Source organism: Polypterus senegalus, chromosome 8 (assembly GCF_016835505.1).
Source record: "Polypterus senegalus isolate Bchr_013 chromosome 8, ASM1683550v1, whole genome shotgun sequence".
In the NCBI taxonomy this organism is placed as follows: domain Eukaryota; kingdom Metazoa; phylum Chordata; class Cladistia; order Polypteriformes; family Polypteridae; genus Polypterus; species Polypterus senegalus.
Genome location: NC_053161.1, coordinates 87,132,811 through 87,155,066, shown reverse-complemented (window position 1 = coordinate 87,155,066; position 22,256 = coordinate 87,132,811). Strand labels below are relative to the sequence as shown.

General features: G+C 37.4%; 1 protein-coding gene across 1 annotated transcript in view; it reads right to left on the bottom strand.

Annotated features, from left to right (window-relative positions):
* Positions 1 to 421: 421 nt before the first annotated feature.
* The window catches only part of tes (testis derived transcript (3 LIM domains)), a 41,053-nt gene continuing 19,218 nt past the window's right edge, over positions 422 to 22,256 (bottom strand). The window contains exons 3-7 of the mRNA XM_039761382.1: positions 10,364 to 10,616; positions 7,325 to 7,663; positions 4,226 to 4,441; positions 1,395 to 1,553; positions 422 to 756 (exon numbers count right to left, since the gene is read on the bottom strand). Of these exons, the coding sequence (XP_039617316.1) occupies positions 565 to 756; positions 1,395 to 1,553; positions 4,226 to 4,441; positions 7,325 to 7,663; positions 10,364 to 10,616 (1,159 nt within the window). The 3' untranslated portion in view covers positions 422 to 564. The remainder of the gene's footprint in view (positions 757 to 1,394; positions 1,554 to 4,225; positions 4,442 to 7,324; positions 7,664 to 10,363; positions 10,617 to 22,256) is intronic.

Genomic DNA, 22,256 nt, shown 5'->3' with positions numbered 1-22,256 from the left:
AACGAAAAATATAACTTATAAAGAAAAAAGAAGAGAGAACAAATGAGAGGACTTTTAGGAAGGGTCATATGAAACAGGATCATGCATACTACTGTATATGTGATAACTAATTTTAGAAATAACTCAAATAACTGAATATTTTGCATTTAAATTTATTAAATGTACACATAATGAGTTATGTAATAAATGAGTGAAGTATACAAGGACAGGACAATTTAGCCAGGTTTTATATATATATATATATATATATATATATATATATATATAAAGTTTATAAATCAAATAATATTGGAATGTGTTCACATATGAATATTAACGGTAAATACAGTTTTTGGCAAAGGCTGGTGTGCTTTGTTTCCGAGAAGAATTATGAATGATCAGCAATCAAAAGAATAAAAAAAAATTCTGGATTAGTAGAAGCTAAAAGGGTAACTGATATATTTTGCTTCAATTTGCCATTATTGCTCAGTAGAACTCAGTAGTAAAAATGCAGTATAATACACAGATTTGGATAAAGTCTTCCAAGAAAGCTTTGCACCTATTAATGAATAACGCATTTATATTTTAAGTCTTCATTTTCTTTTTGCATTCCACTGAGCAAAACAGAAAACCCTCAGATGGCATAAACTTCTGGCCAATAAGACACTTGCTACAGCAAGAGCACTGAAAGCATTCTGTAGTCGCATGCCAAGTGAAATCACCATAGGTCACACGTTGAGCTTCTGGGTCAACAGCATTCTGGCAACTTCTGCACACCTAAGGATGGAAAATGAACAACAGTTTAACTTCATACTCCTATATCGCATGGTTAAATAATAAAAGTTATATTATTACATAAAGAAGTTTAAAATTATGTCAGTTTTTGTTGGTCATCCTAAAAAATAGTAATTTTGTCTAATTTACAAATGAGCATTCAACATATTGTATAACTCATTTTGCAATCCTGCGTGGTTTTATGAGCTCACACATCTGTTCTGAAACATTTGTCGGTATTTTAATTCGCCCTGAATGTAGATATTCTCAAAAGCATTACTACACATAAGCAGAAGTTTCTTTGATTACAATTATTTCTTTATTATATTTTGAATCTCACAAAGCCTCATTTCTGCTTTTTTTTAAATAATTGTCTGGGAAATCGGCAGCTATTTTTATTTATGAATTAAGTACAGGAATATTTTAAAAATGACACACATTAACATAAAATTAAGACAGGAACTACTTATTGGGAACAAAAAGTCAATTTTGCTGCAACATTCCCCATTATGCTAAAGAATTCACTTGGTAATGTAAAGTTTTACATTGAATATTCTGTTACAGTATATATGCACAGAAAAACACTAAGTCTCATAACATGAAAAGAAAAAAAAAATATATATATATATAGTATTCATTACCGCAGCATGGTTTTTTACATAGCATGGTTTGCAGACTGGTTTCTCGTTCACCATTACATAAATTTCTCCAGCCAGCACACAGTCACAGTCAAAGCAGCAAAAGTGTTTCAAATGCCAGTTTTGTCCCTCTGCCTGGGTATACTCATTACTGAAGATTAACTGTATACACACACACAAAAAAAAAATTAGAAATGTATCACTGAAAATAACAAATATCTACATGGTCAAATTTTCTTAATAAAAAAAAAAAATACAGAATGTCAAAGCTGCACAAAGTCACAGCTTTTGCTTTGTGCTATAAGAAAAGCAGCAATCACATCTGCAAAAGACCTGGCAGACTTGAAGTCATTTTAAAAGCTCTTATTTCAAAGTTACAGCTGCACACATATAAAACTAGACAGAATCCAACAGCTTATGTTGTTTATTTATTAAGAGTTTTTGTTTTATCTTTCATCACTGCATAAATACAATAAGGGTCAATATTATAACAAAAGTATACAAAATATCCAAGTGAATTAATACTTTATAATTTCAGCTGCAAAAGAACAATTTAAACACAAATTATTATAATTAAGCTAATCAACTACCAACTAATTTAACTAACTACCAACTAAGAAATATGCTAAAAATGTCAATCGAATGAATTCTCAACTAAAGAAGTTAATTAACATTTTGTAAATTATTTAATATTACACTCTTTCAAAGGTCTGTTTAAATTATATTACACAATTTAGCAACTAACACAAAAAAAAGAAAAAGGATATGCATAAAGTTATGTCTACAATATACAAGAAAGAAGACAGGATAGACTATATGATCTAATGGGTAAGATCCCCAACATAAAAGTGCGTTATGTAAGAGTCAATTTCACCACTTATAGCCCTGATTGGTACTAAATATAGTGGTGCAGTTGCCTGTACTCCAACTATATGTATATATAGTATATATATATATTTATTCCAATAATTGTCCATTTCAAATTTTTAGTAATACGTCCGTTTTCACTCAGAAGATTAGTTTAGGTTTTGATTGAGTTTAACCTGAGATATGTTGACACTGCATACTCAATAGCTGTCCAAAGTATTTTAGACAACTACACATGTACATCAAAATGATTCTTGACCTTTTCCCAAGGCCATTATCTAAAATAATGCTAAATGTAACCTGCCTTTATTGCATAATCTAAAAATTTATTCCTAACTTGCATTAGATTTGCTGTCATTTTGAAACAGTCCATTTGTTATCCACTTACTGCAGTATATACTTTAGGACTTTAATAGCATTTATATTGAGAAAAAGAGAAAATAACTGAAGTACAAAACAAAACTGAAGAAATGAAAGCATAATGATAATAAAGTTTTATGAATGGCTTAATGGATATGATTTCAACTGCCCAAAAAGACAGTGCCAAACATACAATTGTAAAACTAAGCCTCTCAAATGAGGCAGTAATTTATCTACAGAAATAATTAAAATTCTCAAATCTAGAGATTACCTTTAAATAGTTACTTAATGCAATTACAAGATTAAATGAATGTATTGGGGCTGACTTTCATTTTTAAAAATAAAATCAGTGCACGCTTTGTCGATATTGTATACTGCTGCTGGATTATGTGAATTTCCCCTTGGGATTACTAAAGTATCTATCTATCTATTTTATGTATCTGCTTATTGTTTAACTTTGATAAAACTATCCATATTCAAATATTTTTTTTTACTATACAAGTTAAAAAGCCACAGACTAACACTTCACCCAGTGATTCCTTGTTCACAGCTTTGAGAAGGGTTTTGAGAATACTGCTTTTAACAGTCCCCAATCATGCTAAAAAAATGTTAATTTTCCTTTCTCAATCATTCTGAGATTCTAGTAAAAATATATGAAAAAGCAAACTTCTTAATCAATATACAGCAAAATCTACTGAAATGAGTTTGCCCAAAATAAAAAGGCTTCAAATATTTAAGAGTGCTAATGACTGTCCAGGTTTCATTCTGATTCATTATTGAGTAATTATGCTCTCACACCAATATCCTTACACTCAAATACGCACTCATTTAGATAAATCACACATCACTCCAAAGTGGTCAAATCATGTACTGAAAAAGTGTAAATACATTGTGAACTCAAAGTGAAAATTTGCCCCTGTAACAACTGTTTTCCTAAATGTTTACTACAGTACATGTGCTGAAAGTAAAAAAAAACAAAAAACTAAAAAAACAAAAACAAGAATGCAGGGGCATTTATTGGTAGTGGTGGTGAATTATAAAAGTAAAATCTAAAAGACTTCACATACACTGGAAATAAAAAATTATGCCACTGGGAATATTGAAAATGAATTAATTATTAAATACCTAAGTTCCAAATTATTCACCTGCACCCTGGAAATATGGATAAGGGCTAAACATTTTAATATGCCTTGGGTGATTTGTTGTACAGCATTACATTGCCAGTTATTTTCTTTACAACAATAAGAAACAGATATACAGATTGTAACACTCTACATTATAGGAACATAAGAAGTGTGCTGCAGGCCTACAGGGTCAGAATGGGGTGCTTGTAAAACTGTCACCATTTATTTAATTGTCTGTAAAATAATGCTGTAAAAGGCTTCTTAAATATACTGGTATAATTAAGCCACTTACGTCCTCTTACATCTTAAACACATATGCATATCTAACAATAAATCATAAAACTCAAAAATTCAGCATTGGAAAAGTAAGTGCTAAACTGAAGTATTAAATGGATGGAGTGCACCAAGAATGGTGGTATTAGATTTAAGAAACAAGACAGAAGTCATCACTACTTGTTTAAACATGTTTACTTTAAGTCATACCTCATCACAACCTCCACATCGTGGCTTCTCGCTATCGCAGTAATGACGGCCACAATAAAGCTTGTCCTTCTTCCAAAAATAAATCAGATCAACTAGTAACTCACTGCAAACACAGCACACAAAACAAGCTGGGTGCCAAAGCTTGTCATAACCAGCACGTTCAGCATACACTGCTGGATCACCTTCTTTCATGTTCAGCTTGCAGTGATAACAGGACTACAAAAATCAAGGAGACAAACAATGACGAGTCAGACATGATCTGCAATTCATACAGTGCAACAAGTACAAACAGGGATTGATGATAATAGATTTCAGAAGAACAGTGGACATTTAGGTCACAAAGGATGAATCAGATTTATATCAGAGTGTGCAAGTGTAGCCTGTAAGAATTCTTTTCAGAAGAAAAATTTAAACTGATAAATCATACTCTTTAGCTGCTTACAAAATCTTTTTCTTAGTAACATGTCTCTTTATAGTTGCTTGTAAAAGATGTCTAAAAATATATTTTAACTTTGATAGCAAAGGCAGTTAAATACCATTTTCATGACCCTTGTGTAATTTTAGAAAAGTCTAAAAGCAACTGAAATGTTAAGGTTGAATTATTTGCTCCAAAGGGATATAGGAGAAAACATTTTCCCACAGTCTAAAGATAATGTTCAAGGGGCAATTTTCCAACACAGCTGGAATATACAAATAATGCAGTCTATAGCAGTCAATTCAAAGTAAGGAGAGAGTGAGGTATCATCTTAAGAATTCAAACACAAATTTTAAGTATAGCTCAACCATGACTAAAAACTATGTTTAGTACATGCTAAATGCCTTGGTAACAATTTAAAACACCACATAGTTGTGTTATACGTTCTGTCCTGGGTATGACGTTAAACTACATCCGGCCCTTCAAGCGGTCCTCCAACTTGCTGGGAAATCATGGGTGTTGGTGACCGTACTGGCACTCCAGCCACCATAAAGAAAACTTCCAACACCTCTGAGATGACAGAAAGGTTTCCTTTCTGCTATCCGTAGCTCTGCTACTCATTTTATGAAGAGGGTGGGGGAAAGCCCTTGGGGACTTCATCCCCGGAAGAGTCAAAACCGTCAGAGAGCCAATGAGATCAGGCCCCTGTCGGGGGATTAGAACTGGTGTAGTACTGAGGCATCGCCCACTGCACAGCGGCGCTTGGGTCCCAGTTTGAGGCAGCCCATCCTGGTAGGCGTGTGGAATGTCTCGTCTCTCCTACATGATGATCATCTTCCTCTGCTGTCAGTGGTGGAACTCTCTGAGGTGTGCAGACATGGGATAGGCCATACCTCTATTAGTGGGTACACATTTTTTTGGTCTGGTACCTCTGATGGCTGTCATACTCCGAGAGTAGCTGTTGCTGTAGCAGATTGGCTTCTTCTGATGGTGTTTGATGTCACTCCTTTCAATGAGATCTATGCAAAATGATGAAGGTCCAAGTCTTTAGGGTCCTGATACTTCCTGTCTTGCTATATGGTTGCGAGACATGGATGCTGTCCAGTGACCTAAGATGAAGACTGGATTCCTTTGGTACTGTGTTTCTTCAAAGAATCCTTGGATACCGCTGGTTTGACTTTGTGTCGAACGAGCAGTTGCTCATGGAGTCCTGAATGAGGCACATTACCTGCATTGTAAGGGAGCATCAGTTATGGCACTACAGCCATGTGACATGAGTTCCCAAGGCTGATCCAGCTCACAGTATCCTCATTGTTGAGGACCCGAGTGGCTGGACCAGGCCAAGAGGAAATCCACATAACACCTGGCTGTGGCAGATAAAGGGTCATTTCTGGAGTGGGACTGGACTACGCAACTGCCTGGGGGCATTGCCAACCAGGATCCCCAGCTGTTTCATCGTGTGGTGGGTGTGGCAACACGCTGCATCAGTGCATGCTCCCCAATCTGACCGGACCTGATATTTGTTCTATACTCTCCACACAGGGAATTCAAAGAAACATACCATATCAAATTTCATACATTCATTTCCAAAAAAATGTATACATAGTTTTAAAGTATAAATCAATTAACACTATAGCTTTATGCATGTAACAGTACATAAGATGCAAAACACTAATGCTTGTATAAAGCTCATTAGTTCCTCAAATAAAACAATTTTTTCAAGCATTATAATAATAATGTAGACCATCAATACTAGATACATTTAAAAACACATACTACATTACTTTCCAAATTAAGTATATTTTAACCACACCAATATAAAATGAATAAATAAAATATATGCCTAACTAAATATTTTAAAATGTGTTTACATCAAAACACACATTTATCACTCATAAAGTATATTTTACACATATTTCATAGTCAAGGAAGTAATAAAATAATTGCTTTTGGTTAGAAGTGTAATTATAGCTCATCTTGAATATTACAGAAGCCAATCAGACTTTCCATGCTTTGATAAAGTGTTATGTAGGAATTAGCAAGCAGATGCAATAGGCATATGGACTAACAAAGCTTCAAACAAGAGTTGTTATATAGAACATAACCTAAACACTGACAATACATTTTCCCCAACAACAACAAAAACAAAACTCCTTGCAATTTTCATGAAACCTTTATTATGCAGATTTATCTTCAGATATAATGACAGAGAAGAGATTAAATTATTGCCTACTTAGACCAGTAAGGGTGTATTTAAAATAATCTCATCTCTGAAAGGTGAAAAGAACATTAAGTCTGGACTGTGAGGAAATGTAAAACTGATGTTGCTGATGGATGGGTTGCCTGAGAAGTGAAAAAAGGGAAAACCTAATTTCCTGCTTTATTACTTGACTCAAACTTGGTTAACTATAATATGAAAGAGAATTAAAAACAAACACCACACATCAACTGCTGAAATAAACATGGCTTTCCATGCTGAAGTGGTCTTATCAATAGGGTAGGTTGTAAAGAGCTCAGATTGCAAACTGACTCTGTAATACTAAAAAGAAACTGCAATAAAAAAATCTTAAAACACAAATGATCACCTTCAATAATTTAGGCAATGCTTTTAAGACATAAGGGTTACTACATTAGCGTGGTTCTAAAACAAAAGCATATAAAGACAAATCTCAAGATATACTTACATAAATAGTCTTCTTTTGGCCAGTAGATGCCCCATCTCCCATAGCTCCCACAACTGTCTTTGTGCTTTTGTTTCCAGTATCATTGGCTCCTTTGTCCTTTACTTGCATTTCTAACTCTTCTGGAATTTTAATATCTCCAACTCCAAGTGCTTCATCTTTGTACTTTTTAACAAACTGCTCCATCTTCTTCACCTCATTCGGAGACAACTCATGACATTTGGAGGGGTCCTGATCATGTTCAGGTAACTGCCTTGCCATCTGCTTCTTACGATAGACTGCTCCTTCAGTGCCAAACACAGGCTGCTTCGCCTTTGGCAGCATCTCAATATAGCGTACAGCCTGATTAAGGAGGGAGGAAATACTGTCTGAAAATGTTTTGAAACACTTACTAGAAAAAATGAATTTCTGTCCATTTGACAATCTAGAAAAGGTGTGTACTGGAAGTTTAATATTTGCATTTTCAAGTGTTGATGAAATTACTAAAATTATTTTTTTGCTGTAATTAATAAAAAAATAAAAGGTTATCTAGAACAATAAGCTTAAACTTTGAAAATATATCCAAATACCTTTAAATTAAACGCCTGATAATAATGCATTGCATTTTGAGCTAAGGATTTTTTCATATTCACTGGATTTTGAATATTGGTACAGACAGAAGAAACTTTCTTTATTTTTAGTAAACACTTTGGTTAACAAAAAACTATTTGAAGACATGCTGCTGATACTGCTGATGGTTTCCACTAAAAGAAAAAAAATTGGTATAAAAAACAATCCTAAAAAATCTAATAGTAAATATACATGGTACCGCAAAATCTAATTTTCACTCCAGAGATGTTTTCAATTGTCTCTAGATAAAATGTTATGACTGTATACATAAGCCTATAAGCCTAGTACTGTATTGCTTAATTGCTTATTTTAAAGTATGTCATAAAAAACAAACCAAACAACTCTTCTAGTAGGAAGACATGACCAACAAAATGGAAATAATCTTTGTAAATACCTTTAAGAAAATCAACATAATTCAGTATTTTCCAAGCTTACAATGTATATAAGGTAGCGTTTTTAACCATAAAATGAGTTAACAGTGTTCTAACCTGAAAACATCATTCTTTAGCTGTTGCACCAATGCCATCTAGTGGGCAATGAAAACAATTGCTATATTCATGAATAAAAACTTCTTTGCAGGTGCTGGTCATAAAATTAGAATATCATGAAAAAGTTGATTTATTTCAGTAATTCCATTCAAAAAATGAAACTTGTATATTAGATTCATTCATTAAACACAGACTGATGTATTTCAAATGTTTATTTCTTTTAATTTTGATGATTATAACTGACAACTAATGAAAGTCCCAAATTCAGTATCTCGGAAAATTTGAATATCAATTAAGACCAATGCAAAAAAAAGATTTTTAGAAATGTTGGCCAACTGAAAGGTATGAACATGAAAAGTATGAGCATGTACAGCACTCAATATTTAGTTGGGGCTCCTTTGGCCTGGATTACTGCAGCAATGCAGCGTGTTATGGAGTCGATTAGTCTGTGGCACTGCTCAGGTGTTATGAGAGCTCATGTTGCTCTGATAGTGGCCTTCAGCTCTTCTGAATTGTTGGGTCTGGCATATTGCATCTTCCTCTTCACAATACCCCATAGATTTTCTATGGGGTTTAAGGTCAGGCAAGTTTGCTGGCCAATCAAGTACAGAGATACCATGGTCCTTAAACCAGGTACTGGTAGCTTTGGCACTGTGTGCAGGTGCCAGGTCCTGTTGAAATATGAAATCTGCATCTCCATAAAGTTTGTCAGCAGCAGGAAGCATGAAGTGCTCTAAAACTTCCTGGTAGACGGCTGCATTGACCTTGGACCTCAGAAAACACAATGGACCAACACCAGCAGATGACATGGCACCCCAAACCATCACTGACTGTGGAAACTTTACCCTGGACCTCAAACAACGTGGATTCTGTGCCTCTCCTCTCTTCCTCCAGACTCTGGGACCTTGATTTCCAAAGGAAATGCAAAATTTACTTTCATCAGAGAACATAACTTTGGACCACTCAGCAGCAGTCCAGTCCTTTTTGTCTTTAGCCCAGGCGAGACACTTCTGACACTGTCTCTTGTTCAAGAGTGGCTTGACACAAGGAATGTGAGAGCTGAAACCCATGTCTTAAATACGTCTCTGCGTGGTGATTCTTGAAGCACTGACTCCAACTGCAGTTCACTCTTTGTGAATCTCCCCCACAGTTTTGAATGGGTTTTGTTTCACAATCCTCTCCAGGGTGCGGTTATCCCTATTGCTTGTACACTTTTTTCTACCACATCTTGTCCTTCCCTTCGCCTCTCTATTAATGTGCTTGGACACAGAGCTCTGTGAACAGCCAGCCTCTTTAGCAATTACCTTTTGTGTCTTGACCTCCTTGTGCAAGGTGTCAATGGTCGTCTTTTGGACAACTGTGAAGTCAGCAGTCTTCTCCATGATTGTGTAGCCTACAGAACTAGACTGAGAGCCAATTACAGTGTGGCACCAGGTGTCTTCAATATTGAACCTTTTCACAATATTCTAATTTCCGAGACACTGAATTTGGGACTTTCATTAGTTGTCAGTTATAATCATCAAAATTAAAAGAAATAAACATTTGAAATACATCAGTCTGTGTGTAATGAATGAATCTTATATTCAAGTTTCACTTTTTAAATGGAATTACTGAAATAAATCAAATTTGTCATGATATTATAATTTTATGACCAGCACCTGTATAAGAAAGGCCAAGAGGCATGCAAAGTAACAGACCCATTTGAGGTTTTGAAATGTTATCTAGATTTTACTCCAGTTAAGTATATCACAGTTTTAAGGTGTGCAGATACTTTGAGACAGTGTATATCTGCCTTGCTGGCACATTAACATATTAATAGTTAGTTACCCAAAAAAAAAAAAAATCACAGAATCATTTATCTATTTTCTAAAATCTTTCAACAAATTGTCTAATATCTTGGTAATAAAACATCTAATAACAAAGAAAAATATATCTGACTGATTACCACAATCTGGCTTGGCACAGGCGGTGCCCACTCATAGGTAATAGTTTTGATGTCGACATCCTTCTTGGCTGAAACAGGGCTAGTGAGTGTAACCACATTTCTTTTATAAAGGGGATGATCATCAGTCTTCAGCTTGGCTATAAGGCTGCTGTATTTCGTATCCTCCAGGAGACGGCCTACTTTTTTGTCCTCTTCTGAAGTTGTCTGAACATCATGATCTTCTAAGCCACATTTGCAATTCCGGCATATTTTTCTGCAAATGTTGAAAATAGTAATCATTAAACTACAAATCCACTTTTAAAAATAAACATTAGAAAGTAACAGATTGATTTCAAATATTACTTTTTATTACATACTAGCAAAATACCCGCGCAGCAGAGAAGTAGTGTGTTAAAGAAGTAATGAAAAAGAAAAGGAAACATTTTGAAAATTACGTAACATGATTGTCAATGTAATTGTTTTGTCACTGTTGTGAGTGATGAGTTTTGCTGTCATATCTACATACATATATATACACACACACACACACACACAAACGTACGTACGTACATACGTACATATATATATATATATAGAAGAATCAAAAGAATTAAAGGAACACTTTTTAATCAGAGTATAGCATAAAGTCAATGAAACTTATGGGATATTAATCTGGTCAGTTAAGTAGCAGAGGGGGTTGTTAATCAGTTTCAGCTGCTGTGGTGTTAATGAAATTAACAACAGATGCACTAGAGGGGCAACAATGAGATGACCCCCAAACAGGAATGGTTTAACAGGTGGAGGCCACTGACATTTTTCCCTCCTCATCTTTTCTGACTGTTTCTTCACTAGTTTTGCATTTGGCTACAGTCAGTGTCACTACTGGTAGCATGAGGCGATACCTGGACCCTACAGAGGTTGCACAGGTAGTCCAACTTCTCCAGGATGGCACATCAATACGTGTCATTGCCAGAAGGTTTGCTGTGTCTCCCTGCACAGTCTCAAGGGCATGGAGGAGATTCTAGGAGACAAGCAGTTACTCTAGGTGAGCTGGAGAGGGCCATAGAAGGTCCATAACCCATCAGCAGGACCAGTATCTGCTCCTTTGGGCAAGGAGGAGCAGGATGAGCACTGCCAGAGCCCTACAAAATGACCTCCAGCAGGCCACTGGTGTGAATGTCTCTGACCAAACAACCAGAAAGACTTCATGAGGGTGACCCAAGGGCCCATGTCCTCTAATGGGCCCTGAGCTCGCTGCCCAGCAGCATGCAGCTCGATTGGCATTCGCCATAGAATACCAGAATTGGCAGATGCACCACTGGTGCCCTGTGCTTTTTACAGATGAGAGCAGGTTCACCCTGAGCACGTGACAGAAGTGAAAGGGTCTGGAGAAGCCATGGAGAACATTATGCTGCCTGTAACATCATTCAGCATGAGCAGTTTGGTGGTGGGTTAATGATTGTCTGGGGAGGCATATCCATGGAGGGTCACACAGACCGCTACAGGCTTGACAAAGGCACCTTGGCTGCCATTAGGTATCAGGATGAAATCCTTGGACCCATTGTCAGACCCTATGCTGGTACAGTGGCTCCTGGTGCACGACAATTCCTGGCCTCATGTGGTGAGAGTATGCAGGCAGTTCCTGGAGGATGATGGAATTGATACCATTGACTGGCCACCACACTTTCCTGACCTAAATCCAATAGAACACGTCTGGGACATTATGTTTTGGTCCATCCAATGCCACCAGGTTGCACCTTAGACTGTCCAGGAGCTCAGTGATGCCCTGGTCCAGATCTGGGAGGAGATCCCCCACAACACCATCTGTCATCTCATTAGAAGTATGCACCGATGTTGTCAGGCATGTATACAAGAACACAGGGCCATACAAAGTGCTGCGTGCAATTTTGAGTTGCTGCAATTAAATTTTGGCAAAATGGACTAGCCTGCCACATAATTTTTTCACTCTGATATTTGGGGCGTCTTTGAATTCAGGGCTCTGTAGGTTGATCATTTTCATTTCCATCAAACGATGTGGCATCCTTTCGTTCCTAACACATTACCCAGTCTATCTCAGTATAGATATCCAGGAGGATTTCTTTTTCCCATTGAGATCTGATGTGTTTTCAAAGTGTTCCTTTAATTTTTTTGAGCAGTTATATATATATATATATATATATATATACATATACATATATATATATATACACACACACACACACAGGCTTAGAAAAAGCAGCACGTTTAGGAGCCATCGTAGGGCTTAGATAAAAGTTCTCAGAAAGCGCATGCGTAGGACGTAAGCGTGTATGAGAAAAATCATGATAGAGTGAAGGCGAAAGTCGGCGTGATATAGCGAGGATCACTGTATAATATATATATATATATATATATATATAAATATATATAAATAAATATATACACATATCTATACATATACACACACACATACAGGGAGTGCAGAATTATTAGGCAAATGAGTATTTTGTCCACATCATCCTCTTTATGCATGTTGTCTTACTCCAAGCTGTATAGGCTCGAAAGCCTACTACCAATTAAGCATATTAGGTGATGTGCATCTCTGTAATGAGAAGGGGTGTGGTCTAATGACATCAACACCCTATATCAGGTGTGCATAATTATTAGGCAACTTCCTTTCCTTTGGCAAAATGGGTCAAAAGAAGGACTTGACAGGCTCAGAAAAGTCAAAAATAGTAAGATATCTTGCAGAGGGATGCAGCACTCTTAAAATTGCAAAGCTTCTGAAGCGTGATCATCGAACAATCAAGTGTTTCATTCAAAATAGTCAACAGGGTCGCAAGAAGCGTGTGGAAAAACCAAGGCGCAAAATAACTGCCCATGAACTGAGAAAAGTCAAGCGTGCAGCTGCCAAGATGCCACTTGCCACCAGTTTGGCCATATTTCAGAGCTGCAACATCACTGGAGTGCCCAAAAGCACAAAGTGTGCAATACTCAGAGACATGGCCAAGGTAAGAAAGGCTGAAAGACGACCACCACTGAACAAGACACACAAGCTGAAACGTCAAGACTGGGCCAAGAAATATCTCAAGACTGATTTTTCTAAGGTTTTATGGACTGATGAAATGAGAGTGAGTCTTGATGGGCCCGTGGCTGGATTGGTAAAGGGCAGAGAGCTCCAGTCCGACTCAGACGCCAGCAAGGTGTAGGTGGAGTACTGGTTTGGGCTGGTATCATCAAAGATGAGCTTGTGGGGCCTTTTCGGGTTGAGGATGGAGTCAAGCTCAACTCCCAGTCCTACTGCCAGTTTCTGGAAGACACCTTCTTCAAGCAGTGGTACAGGAAGAAGTCTGCATCCTTCAAGAAAACATGATTTTCATGCAGGACAATGCTCCATCACACGTCCAAGTACTCCACAGCGTGGCTGGCAAGAAAGGGTACAAAAGAAGAAAAACTAATGACATGGCCTCCTTGTTCACCTGATCTGAACCCCATTGAGAACCTGTGGTCCATCATCAAATGTGAGATTTACAAGGAGGGAAAACAGTACACCTCTCTGAACAGTGTCTGGGAGGCTGTGGTTGCTGCTGCACGCAATGTTGATGGTGAACAGATCAAAACACTGACAGAATCCATGGATGGCAGGCTTTTGAGTGTCCTTGCAAAGAAAGGTGGCTATATTGGTCACTGATTTGTTTTTGTATGTCAGAAATATATATTTGTGAATGTGGAGATGTTATATTGGTTTCACTGGTAAAAATAAATAATTGAAATGGGTATATATTTGTTTTTTGTTAAGTTGCCTAATAATTATGCACAGTAATAGTCACCTGCACACACAGATATCCCCCTAAAATAGCTAAAACTAAAACAAACTAAAAACTACTTCCAAAAATATTCAGCTTTGATATTAATGAGTTTTTTGGGTTCATTGAGAACATGGTTGTTGTTCAATAATAAAATTATTCCTCAAAATACAACTTGCCTAATAATTCTGCACTCCTGTATATATATATATATATATATATATATATATAATATCTACATATATACACATACATATACACAAATATATATATATATATATATATATATATACACACATATATATACATATACATACATATCTACATATATACACACACAGCTATTTCGTATCAGTGCAATACGCTGCTTGTTAAAACAGATAACTCCCGCTCTTACGTGCAAGTCTGCGTGGATATTATGAACTATCGTATTTGTTCAAGTTCTATTTAAATTTTAAATAGAAGGAATTTTTATTTAGTCGACAGAAATATCTTTGGTAGGAATGGTAAAAACAGACAGGAATATTATTCCTGAATAAATCCACTCAAACCTTAAACAACTTATAATATTTTGCTCTCCATAAAAATATATCCTGTCTAAATTATACAAGTTAGAAATAAAGTAAACGCTAAAAGAACAAACATTAAAATTTTTTACTCTTATGTAATTTTAAATCCCAAAAGATTTTGCTCTCCATAAAACTATATATCCTGTCAAAATTATACAAATTCAAATATGAACATGGTGCATAACAAAACCTGGAAATATAAATGAAATGTGTTCCTTTCAGCAATAACAAATCAAATCATTCAGTTGTCTTTGCTCATATGTCATTTTAGAGCTGGAAGCCTGGCATCTTTTTTTGGCAACAAGTTCGTTTCTGTTTGGTGTGAGGTTCTGTGTTGTGGAGATTCTCAGGATGGATTGCAGGTGCTCATCAGTGAGGCGACTCCTGTGTGCTGTTTTGTTAGTCTTTATCACTGAGAAGAGCTTCTCACACAGATATGTGCTACCAAACATGCACAAGGTTCGAGCCGCGTGTAGACAGACTTTTTTTGTTCTTCAAAGTCACCAAAGCGCCATGCAAACTCAGTGCGCTGAGTTTATTAGCAAAGTGCGTATTTGGGAACACCGTAGTGACGACTTGGTTCAACATTACTTGGCAACAGGGAAAGTGGGGCAAGTTGCACTGGTGCATTTGTGTCTCCCATAAAAGCAGCTTCACTTGAAATCACTTTGTGATTGTGCATGGGTAAAAACGTCCGCTGAAGTGTCAGATTCTTATTTAAGTCTTCTGCTTTCTGTATCTTCTGCATTGCATTCAGGTCTTTCAGGTTACCCTGATGTTTTGTCTTATAGTGCCGTCTTAGATTAAATTCTGTAATTACAGCCACATTAGCTCCACAAATGAGACACACGGGTTCAGTAAACATATACTCAGCCTCCCATCGGTTTTTAAAGGCTCTATTTTCAGAATCAACTTTTCTCTTCAGCATCGTGTGAGCTAGCTTCACAATAACTTGCAGCATCATAAGCTAGACTTGATTAACGCGTAAGTGTTCGGCAAGGCAGCTGAAGCGCTGCATTATGGGATCTGTAGTTTATTGTGTTACCAGCGCTTCATATACCCGGGCCATTAATAACAATAATACAGTATATAAAATGATCTCGCGGGACGGATATAATTACACGCCGGGCCAGATGTGGCCCGCGGCCCTTGAGTTTGACACATATGGACTAAATAGAACTTGAAAAGATATATTTTTTCAAATGTGATCGCAATTCAGATAGAGTTGACGTGCACTACAGCCTGCATGCCTCAATAAGTCATCCTCCCCTCGCTCTTACTTTTTTACCGTTCATCTAATGAATACACTGAGCATGGCTTTACCTAAACAATCATTGATGGCGAATAAAGTATCCATTATTCGAGTATGTAGATCGGGGTATATATATATATACACATATATATATATCCGCGTATCGCAGCGGAGACGTAGTGTGTTAAAGAAGCTATGAAAAAGAAAAGGGAACATTTTAAAAATAACGTAACATGACTGTCAATATACAGTAATTGTTTTGTGAGTTTTACTGAGTGTTGCTGTCATCAAGGATTTGATTATCATTATTTCTTTCAATCAGGTTTGTATTTGTCTCTTGTTGTCCCTCGCACCAAATGTAAAACCAAGGGGGACAGGTCCTTTGCAGCTGCTGCCCCTCGCCTGTGGAACTCTCTACCTCACCATATTAAGGAGTCGTCTACAATTGAACTGTTCAAAACAAGATTAAAAACTCACTTCTTTTCACTTGCATTTAGTGACCTTCAGTAATACTGATGGTTTCCTCTTTGTGATCATATAACATTATTTCTATTTGTTATCTATCTTATTTTATGTTCATATATTTTATTACTATTTATGTTTTATTGTTTATTGTTTTTTTCTTTTTTCTATTATTGTAAAGCACTTTGGCCGCAGCATTACTATGTTGTTTCAAATGTGCTATATAAATAAATTGACATTTGTAGGATGTGTTGTGTTCAAGTTACATTCCGTGTTTGTCAATCGTTGTAAAGATGACAGGTTTCATTTATCGATTCGTTTCTTACTGCATCAATACACAGCTCGTCTTCTTCTTTATCTGAGACCCGACACACTGCATGCACGGGTTTTTTTTACACTGTCTTTCTTTAGCGGGACATTGACTTTTTCCACCATGTGCTTTGTTTTCGCAGTAGTTGCACTTATGAATATGCTTGTATGTATCACACACTTCATATTTTTTTGCTGCCTTCTCAATTGTGTAATTCAGTTTTTTGTTCAGCACTCTTTGGAACTGTTGCTTTTTGTCTGTGCACTGCGTCAGTTCACGTGAGCCACTCGGTGTACATGCAATCGAAGGTTCCCAGCTGTGCTGGTGCCATCTCGTGCGATGTCCACGGCTGTATTTAATGTTAACTAAGAACCAGCACTTAAAAGTTTCTCTCGCAGTTTCGCTGAGTTTGTGCCAAACACCACCCTGACCATCTCATCTTCGTCTGCATAAGCACAGTCCTTCACCCATGAATATTTAGCGGAAGTGTTTCTATTGGATTGCCGCTGACGGACGGCCTTATATGGGCAGGCACTAAATTACCATCCAGCAGAAGTCTATTATAGTATATGGACGAAAAAATAGGTTCCAGTTATGACCATCACGCGTAGAATTTCGAAATGAAACCTGCCCAACTTTTGTAAGTAAGCTGTAAGGAATGACCCTGCCAAATTTCAGCCTTCTACCTACACGGGAAGTTGGAGAATTAATGAGTGAGTGAGTGAGTGAGTCAGTGAGGGCTTTGCCTTTTATTAGTATAGATCTCACAAGTCAGTGAGACACAACTACATCTTATCCAGATGAAATCGCATTTACATTTATTTTAATTCTTAGTAGTACACAGTGCCAGCATCATTAATTAGTTTTATACACTGGTTTGCCCTTGCTAAACTATGCTAGTCTATTCATTAGATGACTGATTTGAGATCATTTAGCCATAGCACACAAACACACAATTAAAAGAACACAATGTACAGCCATTAGACTTCTTTAATTGTATATCTTTAACAAAATATCTATATGAATCAAATTCTCTCTTACATGATATATCCAAAACCATTTTAAAACTTGGCAAGAATTCATTAATATTAAATTAGAATAAAAATGATGAGCCTATCTTTGACAATTCCATAATATTAATCCTATTTTTTGTTTAATATGACATAGTTAAGATTTTTTCCTTTATCTTGTGTCCTCACCCCCTTTCTTTTGGTGGGCTTTGAATTGTAATTTGCTTTGTTTTTTGTTGCTTTTCTCCCTTGTATTCCAGTGGTCAGATCTTTTTTTTTTTTTTTGATTGAGCAGTATACCATTAAAACATTCTGCTTACTGAGAAAAAAGGATTTTCTGGGCTTGATTAGTTTAAAATTTTGTATTGTAAGCAATAATACATATACGCAAATAAATATACATAATAACAATACTTGTTCTTTATTTCCGGCCCCGGGCGTTGTTAAATTCTTACTTGCAGGACCTATAAATGCTCACGCTGTCGGAGTGGGGGCGCTGCTGTCGTGCTGCCCTTCGATCGTTTTAAAGCCTGTATGGCCGCTGTCCTTTTTGCTACTTTGTGTCTCTGCTGCTCGCGTCGAGATCGCTTCTCCGTGATCATAAATATACACCTGACCGAATTGTGTTTTCTTTGAAAGTAAACTTGTCGTTGATTTAACTGTTGCGGGTCCACAGATTCTCATAGCGCATGTTCCATTATTGTGTAAATCTATGTTTTGTGCATTGAATGATGCGAATGCGAAAACTTTGTTTTCTGCTCTTTTCCTTTTATTTCTGACCTCGCTTTGTCCTGCTGTTTTTTCAATTACATCTGGTCCTGATGATTAATTTCCTTTTTTTTTGTGCTAATGCGATCTTTTATTCGTCGACGTTTCATTTATAACGTATTGTCCTTTATATGCTTTATATGCACTGAGACACCTGTATCTGTGTGTGCCGCTTCCCATTACACTACTGATTTTTTTTTTGCCCATTCTCTTTCGTCTCGCGGTTCTTTTATTTGTCTTTCATGATCTTAATGTTAAGATCACGTATCGTCTCATTCATTCCACAGGATTTTTTTTTTTACAATAGAGATATTATATATATCACTCACCATAAAACCACAATGGTTTTAAACAAATATACAGATCTAGACATTCTACAGTATGGTACAAAGAATTAATATTCATTAATGCAAATTGTTATATTCTTTGCAAAATCATTGCTCAACTTGAAACTGAAAGCAACTTTCAATAAAAGTACAACTTGAAATTTTTTAAATTAAGAATGCAAACATTACTCTCACTTCATAATAAATCAACCCCCTTTGACCACCTAATAACCATTACTCGCTAAAAACAAAAAAGACAACACATAAAATAATGCAAGAATAAATCTCCCAAAAAGGTTTTAGGTATGCATTATTCATATAAGAATTTGTTCCAAAAATAAATGAAAATGTGTCGTAACTCTTTACATTACTGAAAAAAGTTTTATACTTGATTCTTTGGGATTAGAGAAGTATTGAAATTCTCTGTCAATCAGGCCCAGTCTTTAAATGGTCTGGCTAAGGACTGCTATATAATGTTCTCTTAAAATACTGTACCGAATCATTAACTTATTTATGTGTATAATGAAATGGAAATTGATGCAAGATTTCTTCTGTTGGTAATAGCTACCTCTTCTTGGACACTCCCTGTGGGATGTAAGCCTGTACTAACAAAAATTCGAGGTGCCATCAATCAGGCAATCTCTTTTCAATCAGGCACTATTTCATTATATTTTATCTATACACTTGATGCCGCTCTAAAATACTACCAGACAAGTATGCTGTACATTATTAAAACGGTTTCCAGATCAGATACAAAATTAACATATAATACATATATAATAATGTCTAAATATGCATACACACACAAACTGTCACTACTGGTCATGGGTTTTAGAACACCCTCATTGTTTACACTTTTTACTAGAATTTAAGCTGTTTAAGTCCAGTGAACAACCTAAAATGGTACACAGGTGAAACAAACTGATGCAGGTTAAAAAAGTTTAGGTTAAGTGAAAAAATAATGTAATTTTCAGTTATACAAAAAGGCCTCTTTCATGGAACAAGTAATGGGTTTTCTGCAACAAGGAAAGTTAACTAAGCCTTGAAAGTTGATGCAAAACAATTCCTATAAGTAATAGGAATATTTAATATAAAAGCAGTATTGCAAAAAACTGTAGCATTATTTTGTTTACAAACTGCCTCAAGAAGGTGCCTGAGTTGCCTTGAAAGTTTGCATATTACAATCTGTTTAGTTAGCCAATAATAGGTGTCATTTTGCTTAACTTCTCAATTTCCTTAATGTAAAAGTTATATTACAACAGGCAAGCTGTTCATGATTTTTCCCCTAATCCTGAAATCTGGTGGACAAAGACAGAATAAATCAAATAGAAAGAAGGAAATACACAGTTAAGAGGGGAAAAAAATAAAATAAAATATCTTACAAGACTGCACCACTCAGCCCAAAAAAGCTAATCAATCTCCATTCTCATAATTTTTCTAAAACATCTTCCTTTAGAGGTTTGAAAGATGCCAAATAATTACTACTTTTATCATAATTGCTAACTTTTGCTTGCTTACGTTCCAAAGATTCAAGACTTTAAATATTTCTGGTATCTCTTTTTTGGATTTTCTTTAGTGATGTTATGTTTTATGTAATGTGGAAACAGGAACTGCACTAAATATTCCAAATGAGGCCTCACTAGCATGATGTATATCTTAAAAGATAATCTTGATTTGTAGAGGACACATTTCACTATGTAAAATAACATCCTATTAGTGTTCTTAGTGGCTTCTGGATGAAGAGAATGAAGAATCAAATACAGCTCCTCAGACATTTCCACACAGTATAATCCATTCATCCATCCATCTTCTTCCACTTATCCGAGGTCGGGTCGAGGGGGCAGCAGCTTGAGCAGAGATGCCCAGACTTCCCTCTCCCCGGCCACTTCTTCTAGCTTTTCTGGGAGAATCCCAAGGAGTTCCCAGGCCAGCCGGGAGACAGTCTCTCCAGCGTGTCCTGGGTCTTCCCCTGGGCCTCCTCCCAGTTGAATGTGCCCGGAACACCTCACCAAGGGGGCATCCAGGAGGCATCCTGATCAGATGCCTGAGCCAGCTCATCTGACACCTCTTGAAGCAGAGGAGCAGCGGCTCTACTCTGAGCCTCTCCCGGATGACTGAGCTTCTCACCCTATCTTTAAGGGAAAGCATAGACACCCTGCGGAGGAAACTCATTTCAGCCTCTTGTATTCGCGATCTCGTTCTTTCGGTCACTACCCATAGCTCATGACCATAGGTGAGGGTAGGAACATAGATCACCTGGTAAACTGAGAGCTTTGCCTTACGGTTCAGCTCCTTTTTCAACACAATAGACCGATGCAGAGCCCTCATCACTGCGGACGCTGCACCGACCCGCTTGTCGATGTCAAACTCCATTCTTCCCTCACTCGTGAACAAGACCCCGAGATACTTGAACTCCTCCACTTGGGGCAGGATCTCGCCTCCAACCCTGAGAGAGCACTCCACCCTTTTCCGGCTGAGGACCATGGTCTCGGATTTGGAGGTGCCGATTCCCATCCCAGCCGCTTCACTCTCGGCTGTGAACCGATTCAGAGAGCGCTGAAGATCACGGGCTGATGAAGCAAACAGGACATCATCATCTGCAAAAAGCAGTTACCCAATCCTGAGTCCACCAAACCGGACCCCCTCAACTCCCTGGCTGCGCCTAGAAATTCTGTCTATAAAAGTTATGAAGAGAATCAGTGACAAAAGGCAGCCCTGACAGAGTCCAACTCTTACTGGAAACGGGTTCGACTTACTGCCGGCAATGCAGACCAAGCTCTGACACCGGTTGTACAGGGACCGAACGGCCCTTATCAGGGGGTCCTGTACCCCATACTCCCGGAGCACCCCCCACAGGATTTCCCAAGGGACACGGTCGAACGCCTTTTCCAAGTCCACAAAACACATGTAGACTGGTTGGGCAAACTCCTATGCGCTCTCCAGGATTCTGCTAAGGGTGTAGAGCTGGTCCACTGTTCCGCGACCAGGACAAAAACCACACTGTTCCACCTGAATCCGAGTTTCGACTATCCGATGGACCCTCCTCTCCAGAACCCCTGAATAGACTTTGCCAGGGAGGCTGAAGAGTGTGATCCCTCTGTAGTTGGAACACACCCTCCGGTCCCCCTTCTTAAAGAGGGGGAACACCACCCTGGTCTGCCAATCCAGAGGCACTGTCCCCAATGTCCATGCGATGTTGCAGAGACATGTCAACCAAGACAGTCCTACAACATCCAGAGCCTTGAGGAACTCCGGGCGTATCTCATCCACCCCCGGGGCCATGCCACTAAGGAGTTTTTTGACCACCTCAGTGATCTCAGTCCCAGAGATGGGGGAGCCCACCTCGGAGTCCCCAGGCTCTGCTTCATCATTGGAAGGCATGTTAGTGGCATTGAGGAGGTCTTTGGAGTACTCCCCCACTGACCCACAATA